The 27,299-nt window shown below is 49.0% G+C and overlaps 1 protein-coding gene and 1 non-coding gene across 14 annotated transcripts in view; one reads left to right on the plus strand and one right to left on the minus strand.

The window, feature by feature from the left end:
• The window catches only part of KATNIP (katanin interacting protein), a 229,795-nt gene that overhangs the window by 89,198 nt on the left and 113,298 nt on the right, over nt 1–27,299 (minus strand). For all 13 annotated transcript variants that reach the window (XM_086375203.1, XM_086375198.1, XM_086375204.1 and 10 more), the window contains 5 exons: nt 20,455–20,586; nt 4,813–4,985; nt 3,782–3,841; nt 2,218–2,324; nt 142–244 (listed from right to left, as the gene is read on the minus strand). In XM_086375203.1, coding sequence (XP_086231329.1) covers nt 142–244; nt 2,218–2,324; nt 3,782–3,841; nt 4,813–4,985; nt 20,455–20,586 — 575 coding nt within the window. The remainder of the gene's footprint in view (nt 1–141; nt 245–2,217; nt 2,325–3,781; nt 3,842–4,812; nt 4,986–20,454; nt 20,587–27,299) is intronic.
• On the plus strand, nt 26,802–26,874 carry TRNAG-UCC (transfer RNA glycine (anticodon UCC)). The gene has a single exon. It is a non-coding gene; the product is annotated as a tRNA-Gly (tRNA).

The raw sequence follows: 27,299 nt of genomic DNA on the forward strand, positions 1-27,299 counted from the left end.
CCTGGGCAGAAAGATGCAAGTTTACCGCTGTCAGAGCAGTTCCCACAGGATAGAAACGACCGTCCTGAGGGGCCCTTCTTCCCTCAGCCTGCAGGCAAGATGAGAATGCCCTGGGAAAGCCTCGCAAGTCAAGGTTCTCACCTCTGGGTCCAGCACTTGCTCCTCCGTGGGTGAAACAACCCAGCCGAGACGGGCGGAGTCACTTTCAATGGCCTGGAGGACTTTCAGAAGCTTCTGCTGTTGTCTGAAATGTGATTTTTGTTTTAGCAAACAAGTAGTAATAAATGATAACACAATAGACAGCATTCCCATTAAGGGTACCACGCTTACTTTTCCATTTCAGAGAGAAGTAACAATTTGAGAAGAAAATACACCCAGCAGAGAGATCAAAGGCACACGTGGGCTGCTTTTCTCCCTTTATAAATAACTGTACAATTAGCCCCGAAAGAAGGGCCAAGCAAGAGAAACCACCTGGGGCCAGAGTCAGCTGATCTTCTCAAGCAAACTTTTAACCTGTACAAGTCTAGATGGGGAGATGTCCCTGGTCATCCAGTGGTTAAGCATCCACGTTCCAATACGGGGGACTCGGGTTCGATCCCTGATCAGGAAACTAAGATCCCACTAAGATGCCCTTAGCAGGGCAACGAAGCCCCCGTTCCGGAACTAGAGGAACACTGTGTGCCACAATGAAGACGCAGTGCGGCCCCAAGAGTCTAGAGCAGGGTCCACACAGTACAGCCCGCGGATCGAACGCAGCCCACGGCCCGCTTCTATGTGGCCTGAAAGCTAAGAATGGTTTTATGGTGTTAAACGGAAAACAAAACAAAGAGTGGAAAGCCTAAAGGATTTGTTATCTGGCCCTTTACTGAAAGGGGCTTCCCTGGTAGCTCAGATGGTAAAGAACCTGCCTGCAATGCAGGAGATCTGGGTTCAACTCCTGGGTTGGGAAGATCCCCTGGAGAAGGGAATGGCTACCCACTGCAGTATTCTTGTCTGGAGAATTCCATGGAAAAGAGGAGCCTGATGGGCTACAGCCCATGGGGTCACCAAGAGTCGGACACGACTGAGCAACTCTTTCATGACCTCTTGTCTAAGCAACTTCGGTTCCCTTAGCCCAATCTGCCCTCCTCTCCTTTACTGAAAAAGTTTGCCAATTCCTGACCTGCTCAGCACCTCTAGTTTCTGAGGACACAGCATTTCAAACCCAGAAGAGGGTCGTCTGCAAACACACCCCACTTGTGCTGTTTAAGGCTGAGAATCCCCAAGACCCTGAAGCACAAAGGATCTTGAGGACAAAGAAAGAAGCACTTGTAAATAAAACTGTATCTGATGTGATACATCCTCATGGCTCAGCCCTTTCGCTCCTGGAGGAAACTTCAAGTTCTGATTTATGGTCACAGGGGTTCACAGCGTGGTTTCCGATCTGGGGTCTGCAGACTCCTGGAGGAATGGCTAGCGGTGCCTTTAGCCTATTCAGAATTTTTCTAGAAATTATCAAAGGCAAACTGCCTCTGGGTGGACATAGATCTGGAGAGTACGAAGCTTGGCCAGGAAACTCCTCCTTCATGCAAAGAAAAAGCCCCCATCTTTCAGGGCTGATGCAGCCCCAGGCCAGAGCCTCAGCTTAGCGACCACCACGCAGGCTGGACTCCAGCTGCTCTCGCCCCTCAGCACTGCACAGCCTAGCATGCGCCCACTCTCCACGGCAGCCTGGGGAGTGCGGTGGGGTACGAGTGCATTCTTGAACCTACTGGCTCCGGCTGGTGCATCTTTCTGAAGATCGATGTGGCCTGAAGACTAGAGGAAAGCCTTTATTTTGATAATAAAATCTGACAGTGCCGATCACTGAAGCTACGTGTGAAGGGACTAGAAAGCAGAGTTTGAACGAACTCTGAATAGAGAAAAGAAGGTTCAAAGGGCACTGCTTTGGGTCACTGCCTGCCGTGTGGGCCGCTTCCCTGGAAAGCTCGGAGAAGATTGAAGTTTTACACTGGCTGAACCAAACCGAACAAGCCAAGAGATGGGTCTGAAAGCAATCAAGTCAATTTCATGCTTCTGGGCTGAAGGGAGGGGGAGGGGGGATACAGTCTAAGCAACCAGCTTTAAATGGTCTGGAATCATATAGGAAATGCAAAGAAAAACCTCAGTTAATAAGATTCTCATGGCTGCATGACTATGGGCTGCTTATTTTCGTACTGAAGCCGCTTAGATAAGTACCTGCTCCCCAAAAGGCCAATTCTGTCGATGGCTTCACTGACGGCTCTGGCTCCCCCTGCTGCCCTGGCTGGCTCCTGCGTGCTGGTCACTGTGGTGATGGGAGGCAGCTGAGGAAGGATGCAAAAGCTCATGAGACAGATGTCTGAGGCGACCCTCCTGGCCCAAGCCACAGCAGAGCCATGGTCAAAAGGACATGCTCCACAGATCATCAGCCCCATTGCGGGCAACTAGGAGCTGGAATGAGGGTGACAGCAGCTGCCCAGGGCTGATTAGATTTCTAGAAAACCCTCACACGATCTTCGGCAAAAGACGGGGTCTCAGTTTCTTATGATCTGGGAAGTCCCAGGGAACGATCAGCTTCAATGAGCTATTGAAAAATTTCTCTCTCATCAAAACCTTTGCCCACCTCCAGTGAACCTCTGTGCTGTTTGCCACAAAGTAATGGGACTCTGTGGAGAATTCCAGTAACATTAGACCCTTTGATTTTCAATCCTCCAAGCCTTTTCCCCTTCTTTTTCATTTATCATCTGAACTAAAAATGTGCTTTGGTCTCTATCTGCAAGTAATTGTAGTCATTGGAAGCTCTGTGAATCAGGGGTCAGGTCATCCAGAAATCCTGGACCACAGGGTAGGCAGTGTGGCAAACCTGTCAGAAATATTGACTGGCAACAGTTTCAGAGGACCAGGAAATAATAGAAAAAGCAGGAGGGTTGCAAAAAGAAAACCATAGTGTTGCTCTGGGGTGCTGCCCTGCCTAGCACTCTATTTCATGAGCTCTCTCTCCAGTTCCCCACTGCCCACCCCCTACTTCCCCTACCCTCTTCTCCTCCAGGAGTTCCTCCCCTCCCGGATTGGGCTAGGCTCATTCCCACTTCAAAGCTTTCCCCCGTTCCTTCCACAGGGAATGCTGTTCTCTTGCTGGCTGACTCCTTCTTAATAGACAGGGCTCAGCCTAGACCGGATGCCTTCCAAGGGGCCTCCTCAGACCACCCTGTGGGAGGCAGCCACCATCCCAGAGTCTCCCACCCTGACCTTTAGCACCGTTTTTTGTCATCTCTCTCTGAAGTCACCGGGTTATGGATGGCTTAATTGCAACGTTGGCTGCAAGCTCCCTGAGGCCAGGGGCTAATCTGGTCTGTCTCGGCCACCTCTGTATTCTGAGGACGTGGAGTAGCCTTGGGCACACTAGCAAAGACATTCCCAGCTGTTTTATTAACTCAAATCCATCTTTCCTGGGGCCACCTTTGCTAAAATTGGCCTAATCCAACTAGGCAGATATATATTTATCTGGGATACTAAGATCTGTTTTTGTATTATCTTGTGAAAAAAATAGAAACCTAACAAGGGACTGGGAGTCAGCAGGCCTGGGTGAGTTCTGGCTTCCGCTCATACTCATGGGCAAAGCGCTCCAGCCCGGGTCTCCCGAGCTGGGAGATGGGCAGAATGCCGGCATGCTCAGGAAGCACAGTGAGGGCCCGCTGGGACCGTGGCAGGGAGGCCCTCTCGAGACTGTCGGGCGCTGTTGGGCACGGCGCTCTGTTGCTCCTCTCAGGACTCCACTGACCTCAGGGGTCTCCTCCTTGAGCAGACTGGTCCAGGGCTTTGCTCGTGGTCCCTCTGTGTCCTGGAATGATGGAATCACATGATCTGAGGTCAGAATAAAGCCATCCACTGCACCCCCTTCACCGACAGAGACAAAGACCGTCTTGGGATCACAGACGCGAATGTCGGGGGCATAGGGCTGAGCCAAGAGAACAGGCAACAGATGATGCTTGATGATCGCCCCAAAGAGTAGCCTGAGACAGGGCCTGGGGAGCAACTGGTGGTGTGGATGGGGCTCTAGGCTTGTAGGCACTCAGATCTCAGCCACTGCCATAGACAGACATGCCCCGAGAAAGCCCCTCTGATTCCTGGGTGCCATCAGCCATATCTGGAAAACAGGGTCATGAAACCAGTCCTGCCTGTCTCAGGACTACTGTGAGCGTCAAGCGGAGCAAGTTAAGGCAAAGGGTTTCAACAGGTGAGTCAGGGAACACGCTTCTGAGAAAGGATGTGGACACCGAGGGATGCCCGAAGCCCCCCAGTCCACCCCATCACCCATCTTTCTGTTTGCTGCTCAAATGCCAAGGCTGTGGCGCCAACTTAAACTCCTGTAGGGCCAGGGGTGGGGGAGCTTCCCAAGTAGGTGAAGCAGGCCAGGGGCGGGGCTTTAGGGAGTGGTGAGGACTGCTGAGGCCGGAAGGGCTCATGCTCTGGGAAAGGGGGTCTTTCCAGAGCAGCCAGAGGTGGCTGTTGTCTCCATTCTTGCTCTGATGTACCAGTCTACAACCCTGGTTTAAGGTGTTCAGGGTTTGCAGGGAAATCAGCAAGGACTGGAGGCACTTAGGACCAAAAGATGGAAAGGAGGCGGAGGAAATGGGGACTTGGATGGGTCAGCGAGAATCAGGCAGTGGACAGGCTGATTGGTGTGAGGTCAGGGGCGCCCCCACAGCTCTCTCTCCTAACCACGTGCTCTTGGCAAGCACGGCTCAGACACCGCCTGGTCCCCGAGTAGCCCGAGTCCTGCTCCATGCTTTCCCGCTGCAGGGAACGCACCTGCGGTGGGCTGGTGGGGGGCTCAGACTTTCTGCTGAGGATTGCCCTCTGCAGGGCCTCGTTCTCCACCTGGATGGCTCTCAGCACAGCCGAGGCATCTTCCTCTCGGTCCTCATCCTCAAGCACTGGTTTCCGGGTTGCGGATAGGGGTCTCTCTCGGCGGCTCCCGGGTCCTGGGGGCGGAAAGCAGGGGGTTCTGCTTTAGACTGCATTCTGGGAGGGTTGCTCCAAATCGATTAGACTCAAACTGAGGAACATTCTATAAAACAACTGGCCTGTACTCTCCAAAAATGTAAAGGTCAAGAAAGACAAAGATAAACTGGAGAGATGCTCCGGATGAAAGGGGCTGGGGCAGAAACGGCAGCTGAATGCAGTAGCGATCCTGGGGGTGGATCCTGGGTGGGCAGACATCGCACTAAAGAACATAATTGTAGCAAGTGGAGAAATCCGAGTAGAGGCTGTGGCTTGGATAACAGTATTGTATTAATGCTAGATATCCTGAATGTCACATGTAAGTACACTGTAGCGATGGAAGATGAATGCCCCTGTCCTTAGGAGATACATACTGCAGTGTTCAGGGTAAAGGGGAATGCTGTCTACAATTTAATCTCAAATGATTTAAAAATACACACAGAGAGAGCAAATATAAAGCAACCGCAGCAAAATGTTAGCAAGTGGTGAACCTGGGGGGATGGGGGTGTTGGTTGTACTGTCCTGGCAGTTTGCCTTTACATCCAAAATCGAAATAAAAAGTTAAAAAATTAGACGTCTAGCAAAGTGCCTATAAAGAATGATCCCTAATATTGTGGAGAAGAACGGGTGGTTCGGAATCATTGTGCTTTAGTTTATTTTGTTTTTGTGTGGGTAACAAGATTTACAAAGAAACTACTCTTCAGTTGAAGGAAAAAAGTATTGCAAAACTGAAGTTGATGGTAGAAGTTCTAATGAGTGAACAGTGACTTTATAAAGTGATATGCAAAAAGTACCCAACAAGACTGGTTAAAAAAAAAATACATCATGTTATGTTCTGTTGTTCTTGTTTAGTCACTAAGTTGTGTCTGACTCTTTTGCGACTCCATGGACTATTGCCTTCCAGGCTCCTTCTGTCCATGGGATTTCCCAGGCAAGAACACTGGAGTGGGTTACCACTTCCTCCTCAAGGGGGTCTTCCTGACCCAGGGATCAAACCCAAGTCTCCTGCCAAGTGGGTTCTTTACCACTGAGCCACCAGAGAAGCCCCAGCACGTAGGTACTATCCCTGGGTGATTTGTTCACCCAGTGGAATACTATGCAGCTGTAAAAAACAAAAGGCATTCTAAAATATCTACAGATAAACATGACGACTTGAATTTGCTTCATAATCAGGTGGGGAATGGGTGGGGTCACAGGTGAAATTGGCCATCAACTGACTATTGCCTAGGTTAGGCAATGAACATGGGGGGTGTCTTATGATAACATCTCAATTACTCATATTTGGATTCTGTTTGTTTTTTTTTTTAATCTCTATTTAAAAACAGAACTGCTCAAAATGTTGCCATTGGGATGTTTAAAGAGGCTTTAACCTACTGAATTTCATCCTCTAGGCAAATATATATTGAGTGCCACTCTGCCAGGCTCTGTTGTTAGTACTGGGGACAGCGGTGACCAGACAGACCAAGAGTCTCACCTTTGTGGAGGGAGGCAATAGCTGGAGAAACAATAAATAGCCTAGGGTGTTCCATGCCAGGAGATGATAGGGAAAAACAATAAAAACAGAGCAGGGCAACAGAGATGGAAAGTACAGGATGGCAAGATGGGCCTCGCTGAGCACTGGGGAAGTGTGGTCCACACACCAGTGCGAAGGGAGAGATCTGAGAAGGGGTGGGGAGGACAGGTCACACAGGGCCTTGGAAGACACTGTAAGGTCATAACTCTGAGAGAACTGAGGAGTCAAAGGCTCTAGAGCAGGGGACCTGATCTGACTTAGGTGCTGAGTGGAGACCAGAATGAAGGGAGATGAAGGGGAAAGCAGAGGGGCCAGGCTCCTGCAGCTGTGCAGGGGAGGGGTGACACAGAGTGTGGTCAGTTTCTGCGTGTATGTTACAGATGGAGCCAACAGGATTTCCGGCCAGAGTAGATGTGGTGGGTACAGAAAGAGAGGAGTCAAGGATGACTCCAAGACTTTGGTCTGAGGAAGTGGATGATGGGGTTGCTCTTGGTTGAGCTGGGGAGGGCTGTGGGAGGAGCAGGTTTGGAAGAGAAGAGCAAGGGCAGCTTGGAACCGAGAGATGTGATTGGCATCAGGGTGGAGCTGTCCAGTTGGCCTGCACACACATGAGTGTGAAGTTTGGGAGGGTGGTCTGGGCTGGAGACATGCATTCAACATCGGCAACTGGATGGCACCACTTAACAATAGTCTCCTGACCTCCCTGGTGGCCTCGTGGTTAAGATTCCACCTGCCAATGCAGGGAACGTTCAACCCCTGATCTGGGAAGATCCCACACACCGGAGTAACTAAGCCTGTGCGCCACAACTACTGAGCCTGCGTGCCTAGAGCCCATGCTCTGCAACAGGAGAAGCCACCACAACGAGGGAAGCCTGTGCACGGCCATGAAGAGTAACCCCTGCTTCCCGAGACTCATGGGCAGAAACGAAGACTCAGTACAGGCAAAACAACAACAAAAAAATCCACAGAAAAACAAACAATAGTATCAAGGATTGACATTAACGTTGGTTTATAACCAAATAACTGGGAATTAACATGTATGAATCCTCTGGGGTTTTGTTGTTGTTCGGTCACTAAGTCTTGTCCAACTCTTTGCGACCCCATGAACTGCAGCACACCAGGCTTCCCAGTCCTTCAACATCTCTCAGAGTTTGCTCAAACTCAGGTGCATTGAGTCAGTGATGCCATTCAACCATCTCATCCTCTGTCATCCCCTTCTCCTCCTGCCTTCAATCTTCCCCAGCATCAGAGCCTTTTCCAATGAGTTGGCCCTTTGCATCAGGTGGCCAAAGTACTGGAGCTTCACCTTCAGCATCAGTCCTTCTCATGAATATTCAGGGTTGATTTCCTTTAGGATTGACTGCTTTGATCTCCTTGCTGTCGAAGGGACTCTCAAGAGTCTTCTCCAGCACCACAGTTCAAAAGCATCAATTCTTTGGTGCTCAGTCTTCTTGATGGTCCAACTCTCACATCAGTACATGACTACTGGAAAAACCATACTTTGACTATATGGACTATATATATATATCTGGCCTGGTGCAAAGACTTGTTAAAAAACCAGCAGCCTTCAATCCCCATGACCTCAGTAAACAGGCGCCCATGGTTATCAAAGATTCAGCTGGAGCCCTTTACCCTCCTGCTATGTTCTGTTGTATTTTGCATCTAAATGAGAGTTCAAGTAGCAACATCAAGAATGGCTTTGGCTGGAGAGGGAAGGACACACACAGCAGCTCTACTGGGGTGGCTTCCAGGACAGCCAGACACTGGGCTGACGGAAAAGGTGCGGCACGTGCGTGCTCGTCCAGTCACGCCTGACTCTTTTGTGACCCCATGGACTATAGCCCGCCAGGCTCCTCTGTCCATGGGATTCTCCAGGCAAGAATACTGGAGTGGGTTGCCATTGGGCTGATGGAAAACCTAAGCTAAAAGGAAGGGACACCAATTTCTACCAGGCATCCCGTAGAGGGGTTTTCAAGGTGAATGTCTGGGGACTAAGTAATTACTTACTAATTACTGAGTAATTGAGACTGAATTTGGGGGGTGGGGAAGAAGGAGAGAGTGGGGGAGATGGGGGAGGAACAGCTGAGCCACCGCCAAGCTCCAGCCAACACCTACCAGATAGATAGTGCTGTGCTTCTAGTGTTGCCAACTTTTTTTCCCAAAGAAAAGCTAGAATATGAAATGAAAAGCTAGAATATGAAATGAAAAGCTAGAATATGAAATGACAGAGGATGAGTTGGTTGGATGGCATCACCGACTCGATGGACATGAGTTTGAGCAAGTTCCGGGAGTTAGTTATGGACAGGTAAGCCTGGCATGCTGCAGTCCATGGGGTTGCAAAGAGTCAGACACGACTGAGCAACTGAACTGAACCCTAAATTGTATTTGTTCATAAAGTACTCCAGTTTTTAGGAAACATGAAAGCCAACAGAACTCAAGGGCTGGTCTGATACAGGTCATGGCAAGTCCAAGCTACTCCCCCAGGCAAGTCAAGGGCACCCAAAGGAACCTTTATGGGCCTTTGGGTGGCAGGCTGGCCTGGGCAATAGCAGTGGTGGGCCATTCTGACTCTGATGTTTGCCATGGCTCAAGTGCTGCTCCTGGGGACAGATGGTAAGCACTGCCAGCAACGTGACCTGGGGATTCCGGTCTCCCTGGTCAAGGCTGCTTTAACTGTTTTCCTTTCTTATCAGCTACTCGGTCTGCTCTGCCCCTCGAGGGATGAGCAGGTGAGAGCTGGAGGGAGCTGATGAAGGTGGGGACCCGCATTGCTATGGAAACACGGCGGGTCCAGGGGGTGTGGTGAGGCCACTGGGATCTTCCTCACGCAGGTCCCTGAAGCAGCTGGGGGATGGAAAAGAGGGGGAAAGGAAGGCGTGGCCGTGGGCTCCTCTGGAGCTGGAACTGAGGAATCCTGAAGCATCAGTGCACCCTCACCCCAAGGGGAGCTGAAGCAGAAACGGGCTTCCCACATGGCACAGGCATTAATGCCACAGGCTCTCGACTGTCACTACACTGTGAGATGAGATGCTGGTCTGGGTGGGTGGGGGTACAGACGTGGGTGAACAGGCGCAGCCCATCCTCACAGACCTCCCAGTCACGGGGCAGAGACAGACGTGGATCAGTGCACAGGACACGCCGGCAGTAGGTGACGCGTTCTGGGAGGAAAATCAAGGCCGGAGATGACAGGAGGGGAAGGAAACTATTTCAGAGCCTCAGTCAGGGGAGGTGACATCTGAGTGGAGATCTGAAAGTGCTGGGCCTTGTGAATACCCAGATGGGGAGGCTCTTCCAGGTCAAGGGGGCAGCAGATGCCAAGGCCCTGTGGTGGGCGGGTTTGGCACACTGAGGAATGGCACGGGGGCTGGGCTGGGGGAGCGAGGGGAAGTCTGGTGGGCAGCAGGGCTGGAAAGGCCTCAGCTGGGCTCTCATGGGACCCCGGGGCCACCTACGCCTTAGAGGCCTCCTGCCACTCCAGGAGGCCACGCCTACCTGTTTAACGCTACACCCTGGTTCCCAGCGCGATTAATGGGTGGAAAGTGATTTCAACTCTGAACCTCGTCAGTCTCAGTATCTGTGAATGTCCATAAAACATATTGTTCCCTCCACCATCTGCAATAAAGCAGAGCTGAGAAATTCAAGGTCCCTTCAGATCCTAGAGAAGACCCCATAAATAAGGGCTGAAAAGCTTGTGTACAGTTAAACAAACACATCAACACTCTGATCTAGGGGTACAAACCCCAGTGTCAGTGAGAGATTCTGGCAGCACAAGGATAAGGAGAACCTGGGCGATTCATAAGTTCCTTCTTTTTCCTTTTTGGATGTTTGTGACTTTTTCTTACTAAACTTTTTATTTTGTACTGAGGTATAGCCAATGATGGAATAGGAAATGGCAGCCTACTCCAGTATTCTTGCCTGGAAAATTCCACGGGCAGAAGAACCTGCCAGGCTGAGCGACTGAACATACACACACACACAGCCAATGAACAGTGTTGTGATACTTCCAGGTGGACATCAAAGGGACTGAGCCATACATAACACAAGTATCCATTCTCCCGTAAGCTCCTTCTGCATTTCCTGCTTAGAACACTTACAAAGTCAGTCAAAAAAGCGGCACTACGTGGTGGCCCGTGCCTTTTTACTATCACTATGTGGGACTTCCCAGGTGGCTCAGAAGGTAAAGAATCTGCCTGCAATGTGGGAGACCCGGGTTCGATCCCTGGGTTGGGAAGATCCCCTGGAGTAGGAAATGGCAACCCGCTCCAGTGTTCTTGCCTGGAAAATTCCATGGACAGAGAAGCCTGGCAGACTGCAGTCGAAGAGGTCGCAAGAGTTGGATACAACTGAGCGAGTAAACCACCACCACCACGTGGGCAAAAGCCTCCTCCTCTCACATCTCAGTTACCTGGGGCTGGGGTGGAGCGGCGCATCTAAGACAATTATCTGTAGCCTTACACTTTCCTTTTCTTGGGAAAGGATAACCAGGAAGGCATTTTCTTCACGCAGGGTCCAGTTTTACCTGCACAAACCCTTCTGCCCTGAGTGTATTTCATTTGGGAGGGAACGCTCCCGCGACAACATGGTTGTTGGGTCCTGCCTGTGCCCTTTGAGTCATATTATGCTAAGAAGATGCTTTTAAAAATTAAATCAGCCTTTCTCCCAGTGAAGGTCAGTGCCGCAGCTCCACTACCAGAGTTCTCCCCACCCATGGCTGCCCAGAAATGTGTACACACTGCCCGTGTCCTCCTGATTCACACCCCCGCTGCCGGGCTGTGTGGACTGCATCTCCTCATTGCACATGAGGGTGCCGCCTTTTGACTTCGTTGGAACTTCCCCTTGCTCATTTGGGTGAGCTGTTTCTGCACCGGCCTGAGCCCATGTGAGGCTGGATTTATTCTCATCACAGCTGTGGAGAACAGTGGATTTATTCACACAATAGATCAGTGCCACCAGCGAAAGCCAAATGGTACATTTAAATTTATCCCAAAGCTGCTCTTTTCTGGTTGAAAACTACCCCTCTTCTGTGAACTGCACTTTCTCCTCGCTTCGCTAGAACTTGGCTTTCATCTCTGGAAACAAGAGCGTATCAACTGAGGAGATTTACCGTGAACGCAGCACATGTCACAAAGAAGACGAGAGACGTGGGCTGTCCGGTTGGCTCTCCAGCCAGGCAGCTTCTCCCCACCCGCTGGCTGTCACTCAGTGATTCAGAGTCTTAGCAAAATGGCCCCTTCCCAGAGGCAAGTGGTCTTTGAGGTCAGCCGGGAATCCGATGAAATGGCAAACATTACATCTGAGAATCACACAGGTCTAGTGCAGAGCTCATAGACCCAAAGCCCAGTGGCTGAGGCAAGCCTGTAGATTGTGTTGAGTGACTTTTGTAATTGGAAACAGATGTTAAGTTAAAATACATTTTTTTAAAAAAGAGGAAATTCACGTGAAAATCGGGATTCCTGGCCTCTCTTGAAAAGTCATGTGACCTGACAGCCCTTGCCATGCATGCCTACATGGCAGCTATGAGGTGGGGAGCGGCGCCCCCTGTAGGCAGGGCATTGGCCCTCCAGTTTCCACAGTGGTGGTCACATGCCCCTCGGACTGGCAACTGCATGATGTGTATGGTGAAAGGTCTAGGGAAATGGCTGACTTAGCCCCGTTCTGTCTTGAGCTGCCCACACTCCCTCTGAAATCCAGCCAGGAGGGGGATGGGGGCTGCCTGCTGGGAGGATCTCTGACATCTGAGTGCTCCAGAGCCTCTGTGCATTTTAACCTGACTCACTGAGAATGCACACACAGTCTCATCCATTACCTGCTTCCCATGGTTCAGGACACTGTGACAAATGACCACAAACGACTCCCACATGCAACATGCCGCATCATGCTGTGACACTGCCACACCCTCCATCAAGAGGTGAGTGCTTGCTCAGTTGCTTCAGTCATGTCTGACTCTGCAACCCTATGGACTGTAGCCCGCCAGGCTCCTCTGTCCATGGGGATTCTCCAGGCAAGAACACTGGAGTGGGTTGCCATGTCCTCCTCCAGGGGATCTTGCTGACCCAGGGATCAAATCTGGGTCTCAGGTCTCCTGCATTGGCAGGCCGTTTTTTTTTGTTTGTTTGTTTGTTTTGTTTTGTTTTTTTTTACCACTAGCACCACTTGGGAAGCCCCCCCATCAAGAGGTAGCTGGAGCCTATTTCTCTAGCTGGGCTTGGCCTGGTGACTTCCTTTGGCCAACAGGTCCTTCGCAGTCACAACTGAGCAGATCCTTTAAAAAGCACTTACATGCTGAGGCGTGTTCTCTCTGGCTGCCTAGAGACCCCCAGGTGCTGGATAATGAGACCACATGGAGCAGAGATAAATTGTCCCAGCTGAGGTCCTTGGGCCAGGGGCCCTGCCAGACACTGTGAGTGAGGCCATGTGAGCTCATCCAGCCCACTAGCTCACTATGGAACCAGCCAGTCCACCCGCAGCAATAATAAAAAGCATTGTTGCTTGCAGCCACTACAGCATGGAGGGGATTGTCAGGCAGCAGGAGATAGCTGTTACACCTGGCTTGTCAAAGCCTGTGCTCATCTCATCTCTAAAGCTTGTTTGGGGGCCTCTAGGGGCAGATGCTCTCTGCAGCCCTTAACACTCATCTTTCCGCTGCTGTCTCTTCGTGAGCTCAGGAATGCACATGATTTTTAATGATGTTCAAGGAAGGTGTCAGCCCCCAATCTCCTCCTCACTGACTAAGCAACTTCTACTCTTTCCTCTTGCATATTACAGTCCTTTGCTCCATACCTGGCCTCTGAAGAATTTGTAGCAAAATGTCCTGTGTAGTTAATTTTTATATGAAATGAGCAGCAGTTACTTTCGGGCTCCAGAGACAGTGACCTTCATGGCATCCATGTTTTCCTTCAGGGAACCACCTCTTCCCCAGCTTCTCAGTCCACATGGTTTGGAGGCAACTGCATCTATCCCCACTCCTGGTCCTGTCTGGGCCCACAAGAAAACAGGTGCCTCTCCTTGACTGTGGAGTTTAGAGATCAGTTCAGGGGAGAGATGGTTCTTGGACTCTTCTGGGACTGTTAGGAAGAGGAGTCACCAGGGACCATCTCTGGGCCGTGCCTGAGACTATAGATGTGGTTCCCAAAGTGTGGTCCCTGGAGCAGTAAAATCAGTATCACCTGGAACTTACTAAGAATTAAAACACTTATGTTCCACCCTAGATGCACTGAATTAGAAACTGGGGCAGGGTCCAAAAATGGGGTGTTAATTTGCTTATTTATCACATAATTCTGATGCATGTTCAAGTCTGAGATGCACTGGATTAGAGGAGAGTAGAGCTAAGTGATAAAGAAACACCTTCCTGGTGATAGCATTGTCTGAACACCTGGATCCCACCATGCCTGAAGCTAGATTATAGTCCCAGACTTTTCAGATCTGTGAGCAATACATTTTCCCTTGTTGCTTCAGCCGGTTTGGATTTCTGACCCTTGCTGTTAATCGTGAACACTGACACGTGTTATGAGACCCTGGACTTTGGCAGAATGGTCTTTCTGCAGCAGGTCTTCTTGACAGCAATGCTAACTGCAGGGCTGTCAAGATCTTCTAATTCACTCATGCTGAGGGGTGTTACTTTATTTCTACGTTGGCAGCTTGTCTGGGAAAAGTGGTTCAGATATATCACTTCCCTAAAGCACTCTGACACCTTGGACAGTAAACTTTCTACATTAAAGACTAATGTTCTCTCACCCGCAACAAGACAACAGGTCCTTTCCTGAAAGGCTATTTGATCGAGACCAAAGTAATCCAAGACATGAGGCCCTTTCATTAGAAGCAGGGATAATTATAGTGATAGAGAGGAATTAAACTCTCGTGGAGTTGCCTATATGTACATTTAATTGACACAAATTCAATTTTATGACTTTGGTCACAGATAAAGGGACAAGGAGAGAAATAACTCTTTTAAGAGTGCAGGCCATAGGTTACACTTATGGTAACGGCTAGCTAGCTAGCTAATCCAGTTCAACCCATCCCTGGAACACAAGCAGAAAGCCTGGACCAAATAGTATTATGAAACTCTGTTTATAAAGAGAAATCTGTTTGAAGGCATGGAGAGTGAATAAGACTATGAAGGGTTACAGGCAGGAAATGAGAAACCCAGAGAGGTGAACTCAGCACCTGGGAAGTGCTTCCCCTCAAGGTGCTGCTGATTCTAAGAGCTTCTGCAAAGCTGAGAAACTGCACAGAGCTGGTGACAGACTTGGGGCTCCAGTCTGAGAGTCAGGGTGGCCCAGAAATAGTCAGGAGTGAAGGGCACAGCAATACAAGCAAATCCAAATTACAGTTGACTATTGTAACAACAACAGTAATAATAATGATGTCTGGTGAATATTTACAGAGAATTAAAATGCATGACAATAAGCATTTAATTTTGGAGAGGGGTAAATGGAGTTAGACTTGTAAGGTCTCCACTGAATGAGAAGCAGTAAACTTGCTAATTTAAAGGAGACGCTAATAAGTCAAGAATGCATGTTGCAATCTCTGGTAATGACTAAAGGATAATAAAAGAATGTATAACTAACAAGCTAATAGAGAAGAAAAAAGAGGGATAATATAAAGTAATCAGTTCAGAATAGGGCAAGAAAGGAGAGGAAAAAGGAACATAAAAGAGGCGGAACAAATAAAAACAAACAATAAGATGGTAGATTTAAAATAAAATCTATCAGCAATTACATTAAATGTAAATGGACTAAATGTGCCCATTACAACACATAGATTGTTAGAGGATAAAAATAAAAACCAATTACATGTTGTTTACAAGAGATAAACCCCAGTGTAAGGATGCAGAAAGTTTGAAAATAAGAGGATGAAAAAAGATGCACCACATAGAAGATTAAAAAAAGAAAGAAGACACACCACATAAACACGAACCAACAGAAAGCCGGTTGACTTAAAGACAAAAGCATTTTTAGAGTAAAAAAGAGACAGTACATGGAGATAAAAGGTTCAGTTCACCAGAAGACATAAAAAGGCTGATTTTGTATGCCCCTCGCAAAAGACATGCCCCTACAAACAGAAAGTAAAGCATCTAAGCAGTACAGGTTTCTCCTGGAAAAGGCTAAGTGGGTTTGGTTCTTCTGTCCTTGCAGCAAGTCAAGGTCCTGTGCCTTGGAGGCATGGACATCCCAGGGACCTCAGCGTAACGCCAGTGCTTAAAAACACATTTTTCCTACAACCCAGGCTCTAAACATATCCAACTGCTTCATCTGGGGCTCAGCCAAGAAGCTTTGGTCGTCCCCACCCTGGAGGAGCAACGACTCTCTTGGGCTTAAGGAAAGACAATATGTCTGCATGGGGTTTTCCAGGTAGAGCAGCATATATGCTACACTTGATCATCAGTTGGACGGATTTCAAGGGTAGATTTGGCACCTGTACTTCCTTGACCTTTAGAACCTCATCCGTGTGTGACATGTGGCTGCAATGTCATCCCATTTCAGTGTAAGGGTGGTGCAACACAATGGTTTTCAACTTTCTTTTCTTCAAATTTGCCTTATGTAGGAGCATGCACCTTTATCAGATAAAGGCTGAGCTCCAAATCTGTTGAAAATGAGGATTCCACCACCTCAGCGTCCTCTTTAAGGGAGTCAATGGGACAAGCTAAGAACCACGTACCGGGGACAGCTGGTAATCCGATATTTATCAGATGGACCCACTGTGTATGCGAAGGCACGCTTCTTCGCCATGGTGGCCAGGAAGCTCACAGTCACGCCTGTGACCCTGCCTCAGACATCATTTGTTTACCCCCTGGCGTCATCTTATTGTTCCTACTCTTGTGTTCCCTCTACCTTCATTTCCTTACGTATTTGTTAAAGTCTTCTTGCACTACCCAATTTGTCGTGTCAGAACTTCCTGGAGAAAGGCAGATTATAAATAATTAATGAAGCTCCACTTCTCAAAATGCCACGCATCAAGATATGTGTTACCTGTTGACTTGTTGAAGACAAACCCCTAGGACCTGTGGATGTCACCTTATTTGGAAATAGGGTCTTTGCTGATGACCAGGTTAAGATGAGGTCGTTAGGGTGGGCCTCAATCGAACACGACTGGTGTCCTTATAAAAAGAGTAAACTTGAACCCAGAGACAGAGGTGTACACGGGAAAGCAGCAGGTGAATGCTGGAGTTACGTTGTCACAAAGCAAGGAACTGTCAGAAGGTAGAGAGAAGCCTGGAGCAGACTCATCCCTGGTGCCTTCAGAAGGAACATGGTCCTGCTGACACCTTGATTTGGGACTTCCCAACCTCCAGAAATGGGATAATAACTTTCTATTGCTTAAACCAATTAGATCTTGGTACTTTGTCACAACAGCCTAGGAAACTAATACAGTATTCAAAATGACTTTACTTGATACCTGATTTAACTTTAAAAATCAAAACAGTTAGGGGACTTCCCTGGTGGTCCAGTGGTTGAGAATCTGCCTTCCATTGCAGGGGACACAGGGTCAAGCCCTGATTAGGGAACTAAGATCCCACATGCCGCGGGGAATTAAGCCTGCATGCCATGACTAAGAAATAAGGCAGCCAGATAAATAAGTAAATAAATATTTTTAAAATACTGTTATATATTTATATTACATTTATATTACTGAATATTAGAAAAAATAGACCAAGTGACTCCAACCAGTGGGCTTTAGGTGTGTCATTGTTTAGGACTAGGCGGATGTAGGTGTGTTGCAAGCCAACAGCGGTTTAGTTGGCACATGAGGGGCCATGCGATAGAGTGATTAGGGACAGATACTCGGCAGCCAGGTTTTTAAGATTCCTTAACCTCTCTGTGCCTGGGTTTCCTCTGTATAATAGTGTTCAGTATAGCAGTACCTACTACACAGGGTTGTTTGGGTGATTAAATGTAAGATTAACATGTGTGGTGCCAAACACAGCCTGGGAGCTGATTCAGGGGTTTATAAGTGCTGGCTCTTCATTGTATTACCCAGAAATGTAAGTATCTAGTGATTGCAGCCCACACATGAAGGAGGGAGGTCCCAGTGAGCCCAGCAGGCAACCAGGAAGGGTGCTTGACCACCACCAGGCTGCTCCCCCTCTACCAGGGCCTCTGGAAGGTTCCTACACAATGGCACACTGCCTTTGGCTTTATTTAACACCTTGTTCTGGAGAAATTTAAAAGCCGTTATTAATTTTTCATATGGAGAGAATACCAGCAGTACAGACTGGAGTCCTGTCAAGTTGAGCAGTGGTCAGTGGAGCCAGTCTGCATGTAGAAGGAACAATGGCCCAGGAATCGTTACACTCTCCACCAGCTGACCTTGAGCAAGGGCTTGCTTTGAGCCAGGTGCTCCTCTAAGCTGACTATCCATCCACCCTTTTAATCCTTACAGTGACCCTCAGGGCAGAGTGCTCTTCTTTTTAAAAAAAAAAAAATTATTTATTTAGGCTGAGCTGGGTCTTTATTGCTGCATGGGCTCTTCTCTAGTTGCCGTGAGTGTGGGCTGCTCTCTAGCTGTGGTGCCCAGGCTTCTCGTTGCGGTGGCTTCTCTTGTGATTATTTGCTCCGAGGCATATGGAGTCTTCCCAGATTAAGGGTTCAACCCATATCTCCTTCACTGGCAGGCAGATTCTTTACCACTGAGCCACCAGGGAAGCCCCAGAGTGCTATTCTTATCTCCATTTGAGAGATGGGCGAAGGAGGCCCAGAGAGGTTAAGTAACCTGCCCAAGTCACAGAGCTGGTGGGCGGAAGGGCAGGATTTGCACCAGGTGGTCAGGCTGCAGAGCCCGCCAGGTCTATTTTCTGCCAGGGTTGCTGGGCTAGTGGGCTGTCGGCCCAGAGCTGCTGGTGGCCCTCTTGCCACGTCTAAGAGCTTTTCTCAGAATGAAGGGCAAAAAGGAGAAAGCTGAGCTGGGAGGTGGGGAGAGGCAGACTGCTGACACATTTAATCACTGGGTCCGGCTGGGCTCAGTGATCACACCACCTTTGGAAGTTCATTTACATGGATTGATGTAGACACTTTCCCTTCAGTCCACTCTTTTTATCACTTGCTATCTAAAACGCCTTGTCTTGGACTTGCCTGGTGGTCCGGCGGTTAAGACTGCCAGCCAATGCAGGGGACATGGGTCTGGTTCCTGGTCTGGGAAGATTCCACATGCTGCAGAGCAACGAAGCCTGAGAGCCACAACACCTGCAGCCCTCGAGCCCTAGGGCCCTCGCTCAGCAAGGAGAAAAACCACCGCAGTGAGAAGCCTGTGCCCCACAACTAGCCTGCACAGCAATGAAGACCCAGTACAGCCAAAAATAAAAGTAAGAAAATTAAAAAAAAAAGATCAAATATCTTGTATTAGTATAGTGCTTTCTCCCAGTTGGGTGGGGTTTGATAAGGGTCAATCACCGAATGCCTGGGTGCCCCCTGCTCACAGTCCCTCGGCCAGACCTCCAACCATGACCCCCAGAGCCAGAGCTCTCAAGGGTCAACACAGCTCACACCCAGGACTGAAAGGAGGGTCCCTCATCCACCCCGGGATGGGGAGCAGGCTTCTGCTCAGCACTGCCCCTTCCCCCCCCACCGCTGGAGCTCCCCAGCCAAGTGGTGCTCCACTTGCCCAGCCAGTGACCTTGCTGGTGATGAAGCCAGTTTTGGCTCCTTTCCTTTCCAGCCCTCTTCCAGGAACCACCTTCCAATTCAATGACTTCTTCTGGAATCCTTATCTCAGAGTCTGGTTCTGGGGAATCTAAACCAAGACAATATTCACATAGCAGGGAGCAAACGCTCAGTAAAGTGGAAGGACTGTGGCCCCTTCCTCTACCTCCTACCATCTGCCTGAGCTGCTCGGAAAAGGGCTTCAAGCTTGGAGTGCACTTGTCCAGGCCTGGGTGGGGCTAGTGGTAAAGAACCCGCCTGCCAATGCTGGAGATGCCAGAGACAAGGGTTTGATCCCTGGGTGGAGAAGACCCCCTGGAGGAAGGCATGGCAACCCACTCCAGTATTCTTGCCTGGAGAATTCCATGGACAGAGGAGCATGGTAGGCTACAGTCCATGGAGTCGCAAAGAGTTGGACACGACTGAAGCGACTTAGCATACTATATAATGTATATAAGTACATTATAAGTAAACATATAGTAAATATAATAATTGCTTACGTAGTGGCTGGCTCAAGGTAAGTGCTCAATCATTAGACACCCTGATTTTATTAAAAGGGTATCAGATGAATCTTTCACCATAAACTCCTTTGTACCTTTAGAATGTAATATCATCTGCACACATTGTTACCCATATAAAGTAAGAAAATTCATTTAAAAGTAAAAAGAAAAATAAAACAAATTTTCAATCGTAACCACATCTTAGCTATAGACCCAGAAAGTAACTATGGCCATTAATTTTATGTGTCCACTCAACTGAGCCATGCAGAGTCCAGCTCTTCAGTCAAAGCCAGTGGTCCTGGCTTGCCACAACTAGAGAAAGCCCGCACACAGCAACAAAGCCCCACACAACCAAAAATAATACAATAAATTAACTAATTCTAAAAAAGTAAAAACATAAATTTCTCCCTATATACATATACATCCTATTGGTTCAGTTTCTCTAGAGACTTTTTTCTTTTTCAAAGTTTCTTTTTCTTTTTTAATGTGGACCATTTTTAAAGTCTGTATTGAATTTGCTACAATATTGCTTCTGTTGCATGTTTTAATTTTTGGGGGACTTCGAGGCATGTGGGATCTTAGTTCCCAGACCAGGAATAGAACCTGCACTCCCTGCCTTGGAAGGCAAAGTCTTAACCACTGGCCCACCAGGGAAGTCCTTCTCTGGAGACCTTGACTAATAATACATTTGCTAAAGATCAGCTCAGAAGGGTGATGAAGCAAGGACTCCTCCTTCATGGCACCCCAATGAGAGTGATGCAAGCCCAGTGCCAAGCCCGATCACGGACCCCAGAACTCTTACTTGAGCACGCCCTGTCTTGATCCGGGAACATGGTTGGGGGCTGGGGACTCGGGTGTGGCTCAGGTTTGCTGGGAATGAAGACCTCAGCGTTGTCCTTCCTCTTAGCAGACAAATTCCTTTCCTTTTTATTACCTGTAAAAACACAATTGTTTATATGTCACACACGGGGCAAGCAGAGATGGCACATTCTGCTCGGGCATCTGTTTATTCGTCTGTTCACTTATTCATTCAACAAATATTAATGGAACCCCTGCTCTGGCACCACGCTAGCTTGGAATTAGAGGTGTGAATAATGCAGACAACAAAATAAGTTTGCTGGTTTAAATAATAGCTAAAAAAAAAAAAAAATAGTACGAGTGGGCTGTGAATTTGGCAAAAGAACTACGAAGGTTTGAACATGACTCAGGTTTGGGGAGGGGGCTTCCCAGGTGATGCTATGGTAAAGAATCCGCCTGCCAATGTAGGGGATGCAAGAGACGCGGGTTCAATCCCTGGATGGGAAGATCCCCTGGAGAAGGAAATGGCAACCCACTCCAGTATTTTTGCCTGGAGAACTCCATGGACAGGGGAGCCTGCTGGGCTAGAGTCCCTGGCGTCGCAAACGTGACTGAGTGACTGAGCATGTACACACGTATGCAAGTTTGGGGACAGTGGTTCCAGGGCTTTAGAACCAGCAAAGGTTTAAGAACATGAGAAGACAGGGACTTTCCTGGTGGCCTGGTGGCTAAGACTCCACGCCCTCAATGCAGGGGACCTGGGTTCAATCCGCAGTCAGGAAACTAGATTCCACGTGCCGCAACTAAGAGTTCACATGCCCTAATGAAGAGCAAAGATCCTGAGAGCTGCAGCTGAGATCCAGCACAGCCAAATAAATAAATGTTAAACAAAGAAGCACATGAGAGGACACGCTTGGGAAAGCAGGAAAGCAGTCTGGTGGGAGGTGAGGCAGGTGGCTAAATGGACTAAAGAGAAAAATCAGGCAGAAGAGTGTAGTTCCTGGACTTGGGAACCCCAGCCTGGAAAGGCAGAAAACCTTGGGAAGTTTCTGCTGAAATTCCGAGGAAATCTTGGGGTCTGTGATGGCCCAAAGGAGTGAAGCCCCAGAATCAAAGGCCCCGTGGGATTCTTGGCAGCTCAGGGTAGATAATGGGGATGTGGGTGAGGTCTGTCTGATTTGCACTAACTTCTCTGCCATTCCCCCCTTGACTTTGTGAAGGGCATATGTTTCTCTAACACTTTCTGAAGTGGCTGGTCCCTGGCTGTCCTGACACCCTGGGCCCAAGGGCAGACCTGTGTGTGTGTGTGTGAGCCAGAACCCACCATGTCCAATGAGACAAGAGGAAGAAAGGAAAAGGGCCAATGCTCAAATGGAGACTGACTGCCCAAGTGCTGAAAATATGCTGCTGATGGTAAGAATGACAGCTAGCATATATTCAGTTCTCCTCCAGACGACCCGGCACTGGGCCAGGCCCTTGGCACACGCTTTCTCATGTATTTCCCCGGCCAGCCATCCTAGTGAGTGGAGGGTAGGCAGAATAATGGACCTCAAAATTGGCCACACCCTAATTCCCGAAAGTGTTAGGTGACAAAGCAAAGGGGAATTAACTGTGCTGATCAGCTGACCTTAAACTAGGGAGGTTATCTTGCCTTATCCTGCTGGACCCAATGTCCTTAAAAGTGGGCTTCCCTTGTGGCTCAGACGGTAAAGAATCCACCTGCAATGTAGGAGACTTGGGTTGGATCCCTGGATTGGGAAGACCCCCTGGAGAAGGAAAAGGCTACCCACTCCAGCATTCTGGCCTGGAGAATTCCACGGACTGTATAGTCCACGTGGTCACAAAGAGTCAGACACGACTGAGCAACTTTCACTCACTTCACTTAAAAGTGGCAGAGGGACGAAGTTTCAGCTTGGGATGATGAAAAACTTCTGGTGAAAGACAGTGGTGATGGTTACATATAGTGCGAGTCTACTTCATGACCCCAATTTGTGCTCTAAAAAACAGTGAAGAAGGGACCTCCCTGGTGGTCCAGTGGTTAAGAATCCACTTGCCAAGGCAGGGGACATGGGTTCAGTACCTGGTCCAGGAAGATTCCACATGCCGCGGGGCAACTAAGCCCGTGGGCCACAAAAAAGAGAAGCCACTGCAACTAGAGAGTTGCCTCCGAATGCAGCAACGAAGATTCAGTGCAGCCAAAAGCAAATAAATAAATTTTGTAAAATGGTGAAGAAGGTAAAAGAATAGAAATGTTATGTGTAGGGTGTTACAATATTATATACAGAATGTTATAACAATAAAGGAACGTTACGTATATTCTACCACAATAGAACACACACAAGTGGAAAAGGGGCTGCTGATGAGGAGAGTCAAAGAAGAAAGCCACAGAGCACCAATGCTGTTAGCTTTGGAGGTGGAGGAAGGAGCCAGGAGCCAAGGTGCGCAGCAGCCTCTAGAAGCCGGAAAAGGCAAGGAAACAGGTTCTCCCCTGGAGCCTCCTGTTGACACTGCGATTTTGGCCCATCACACTTATGACCCACAGAACTATAAGATAATAAACTTGCATTGTTTTGCTCATTGGCTACAGCAGTCATAGAAAACTGATACCTACTATTACAGACTAAGGCTCTGAGGTGCAAGTCACTTTGTCAAGGTCACAGAGCTAGGAAGTGATGGAATCAGGGTTTGAGCCCTCCCCTTAACCACTTTCGGCTTCCCTGGTAGCTCAGATGGTAGAGAATCTGCCTGCAATGCACGAGACCCTGGTTTGATCCCTAGGTTGGGAAGATCCCATGGGGAAGGAAATGGCTACCCACTCCAGTATTCTTGCCTTGGAAATCCCATGGACAGAGGAGCCTGGAGGGCTACAGTCCACGAGGTCGCAAAGAGTCAAACACAACTGAGCAACTTAAATCAACTTAACTGAGCAACTGCATGCTTGCTTAACCACTTTACTGCCTTTCTACCGGCTCCCTCTTCTCCATAAGATGGCCCTCCAGCAGCTGCGGAGGTCTACCTTGGCCATCAGAAGGTTATACAAGGCTATTTCCTGGGGCACCAAAGGACCCAGACTCTTGGTGCAACCCTAGAATCCTCATGTCTTCATGGAAAGTAGGCTGGGACACTCGTTTTGTACCGTGTTCCCACCTGCCCCTCCCTCCTTTCCCAGGCTCACTCAGCTCCAGCCACACTGGCCCTTTCTCTGTCCTCGGGTACACCAAGCTCTTTCCCTGTTCAAACCCTTTATGCTTGCTGTTCCCTGGACCTGGATTGCTGTTCCCGAGGCTGCCCCCTTCTCCTCATTCCTGATTTAAACATCACCTCCTCTGAGAAGGCTGTTCTCACCATTCCAGCTACCAGCATCCTTCTCTGACCCTAATTCCCCCGCCAGTGTCCTGTTTTATAACATTCACAACTTTCAAGACCATCGGAGTACCATTCTTTCCTCCTCCCTGAATTCCTAACCTGACCCTGACCCAACTCTCCCCTTTCCAGTTGCTGGAAAAATAACTTCTGCCTTTCTCTGTGCCACTCACTCACTGCCCCTTGCTCACAAGGAAGACGAATAGGATGGGAGAGAGTGGGGGCAAGAAGCCATCAGGGCTCCCTCTGGGCAGGGGAGGGGGGAGGGGTTGCCCTCAGGTCACATGGTCCCCTTCCAGATGCCATTAGCTTCTGGGGCCAGGGGATTGTCTACAGCGGAGGGGCAGTACTGCCTAGCCACCGATCCTATCAATTGGAAAGGTGATCATTTGCTCATCTATCCCATGGCTATCTCTCATTTGTTTCAGAACTTAGAAGGGGAAACAGAGGGGCCTGGGGTTACTCACTGGATTCTCAAAGCTGAGTCATCACTTTGTAATCTCATCTGGTTTATTTATTTAGCCTCAGGCAGGAGGAGAAGGGGATGACAGAGGATGAGATGGTTGGATGGCATCACCAACCTGATGGACATGAGTTTGAGCAAGCTCCAGGAGTTGGAGTTGAGGAGTTGAGGGACAGGGAAGCCTGGTGTGCTGCAGTCCATGGGGTCTCAAAGAGTCAGACATGACTAAGCAACTGAACTGAACTGAAAGGTTAACAGCACAGGCTCCGGGCTCAAACTGCTGCAGATTCACTTCTGCTCTGCTCCTTCCTGGCTGTGTGACCTTGGATGAGTTATCTGACATCTCTGTGCTTCATTCTCCCCATAGGCAAAACGAGTGCAATGACAAGACTTCCCTTGGGTTTGTGGGGAGGATTGAATGAGGGATTATATGTAAAGCCCTTGGAACAGTGGTTGGCTCATATCAGTAACAACTCAGTGTTGGCAATTGTTATTATTTATGTGGTTATGTGCTTATTGTCAGGGTTCCCAGAAGGTACTAGCGATAAAGAACCCGCCTGCTAATGCAGGAGATGTAAGAGATGTAGGTTTGATCCCTAGGTTGGGAAGATCCCCTGGAGGAGGGCAATGGAAACCCACTCCACTACTCTTGCCTGGAGAATCCCCATGGATAGAGGAGCCTGGTGGGCTATAGTCCACGGGGTTGCTAAGAGTCAGACACGACTAAGCAACTAAGCATGCACGCATGCTTATTGTCTGTTTTCTCTGCCAGGATTACGTGATGTAGGAGAACGACTAGGCTCGTCCTGTCCTGGCATAGTACCTGGGCCGTGATACATGCCCAGCAGATGAATAAAGGAACAGCCCCGAACCAGGCACATCTTTTCAGGTTACTGCTGACTGCTCTTGAGTAAATGCTCAGGAGTGGCTCAGAGCTCCAATCCTATGCTAGAGTCTGGGGGGACCTTGTAACAGGCCTCCTGCCTGCTCCCCTCTGTGGGAGCCTGTCCTCTGCTGAAGCTAAGAAGCTGCAGATGAAAGCAGTGGCTGAGGGTGGCGGTAGGGGGCATGTGCATTGCCCTCCACCCCCGGCAGACATCACCACGGTCAATGTGAGGCCTGCCAAGCAATCTGTTAAAAAATGTAAAATGGCAAAAAAGTGAAGTTCTCTCTTTCCGCTTATGGGAAAGTATCTCTCTTAAGGGCTTCCCAGTGGCTCAGCAGTAAAAGAATTGACCTGCAATGCAGGAGACCCAGGTTTGATTCCTGGGTCGGGAAAATTCCCTGGAGAAGGGAATGGCTACCCACTCCAGTATTCTTGCTGGGAAATCCCATGGACAGAGGAGCCTGGGGGTGGCTACAGTCCATGGGGTAGCAGAGTCAGGCATAACTTAGGGACTAAACAGCAATGACTCTTAAACTGCCTGGGGTCCAACGGCTCTCCTTCAGTGACCTGGTCTTCCACACCTGGAAGTGAATGTCATGCCCACACCCATCCCTGCCACGTCCCCCACTTCCAGGGCAGGGGCCAATCAATCTCTTCACAGCCTTTCCCTCCTTCTGTCCCCTTGGAGGAAACACAAGCCACAGCAAGGATGCAGCCCCAGTGGGTTTCACTTAGAAACGCATCAACACTATCCTGATCACTAGATGCTTTAGCAGGGCGGCATGAAAGTGAAAGTGTCAGGTGCTCAGTCGTGTCTGACTCTTTGCGACCCCATGGACTGTAGCCCACCAGGCTCCTCTGTCCATGGATTTCTCCAGGCAAGAAGTGGAGTGGGTTGCCATTTCCTCCTCCAAGGGGACTTCCTGACACAGAGATTGAATCCAGGTCTCTTGCATTGCAGGCAGATTCTTTACTGTCTGAGCCACCCAGCAGGTGGGGCAGGGGCAGGGGTGGGTGGAGGGGGCATAAGTCCTTGCTTTATTTGACAAAGTTCCCTGAATGACTTGAATGTGCCAGGTGAGGGCTGCATGCTGGAGATGCAATGGAGGGAAGAGCTGGACTGTGCCCTGGTGGTGGAGCTCACAGGCCAGAGGGGAAGAAAGGCAACGGGGGACAGCGAGACCAGGGCCAGATGATGCTACAGGAGCGGAGGAGGCAGCAACCTAGCTAGCTGGGCTGGGAGTGTTAAGAAAGCTTCCTGGAGGAAGCAGCCTCTGGGAAAAGCAAGGAGCTGGCTTTCATGGGTCAGAATGGAGAGGAAAGGAAAGGTAGTGATCTCTGTGGAGGGAACAGCCCAGCAAGGAGGAGAGAGCGTGTCCAAGGGACAAATGTTCTCCTGTCTGCAGACTTCAACCGTGGGGTGTAGATTTTCCAGATCTGCCTGTTATTATGTCCCCCCACCAAGACTCATATGGTCAAGTTCTAACCCCCAGCAACTCAGAATGTGACTGTGTTTGGAGACAGCATCTCTAGAGAGCTAGTTAAGGTATTAATAAAACGAGGCCTTTAGAGTAGGCACTAATCCAACATGACTGGTGTCCTTATAAGAAGAGGAGATAGGACCCAAGAACAGGGGACTTCCCTGGTGATCCAGTGGTTAGGATTCTGTGCTTCCAATGCAGGGGGCCCAGGTTCGATCCCTGGTCAGGGAACTAGAGTCTACATGTAGCAACTAAGAGTTTGCATGGTGCAACTGAAGATATTGCATGCTCCAATGAAGACCCAGTGCAGCCAAATAAAAATAAATAAGGTTATAGGAAAAAAAAAAAAAGACTCAGGAACACTCAGAGGGAAGTCCAGGTAAAGACACAGGGAGAAACTGGCCATCTGCAATCCAAGGACAGAAGCCATAGAAGACACCAAGTTTGCCAACACCCTAATCTTGGACTCCAAGCCTCCATAACCATGAAAAGATACATAGCTGTGACTGTTGAAGCCACCTCTGCTCTGTGTACATTGTTATAGCGTCCTGAGCAGACCAGTGTGCTCACTGCCTGACTTCAAACACTCCCTCATTTCTTTTCTTTGGTTCACCCAGTTTTGGGGAAAATGAGCTCAGAACGGAGAGGGAGGAGGA

The sequence above is a fragment of the Bos grunniens genome, chromosome 25, assembly GCF_055505025.1.
Source record: "Bos grunniens cultivar Pamir isolate PY7600 chromosome 25, Bosgru_T2T1.0, whole genome shotgun sequence".
NCBI lineage: Eukaryota > Metazoa > Chordata > Mammalia > Artiodactyla > Bovidae > Bos > Bos grunniens.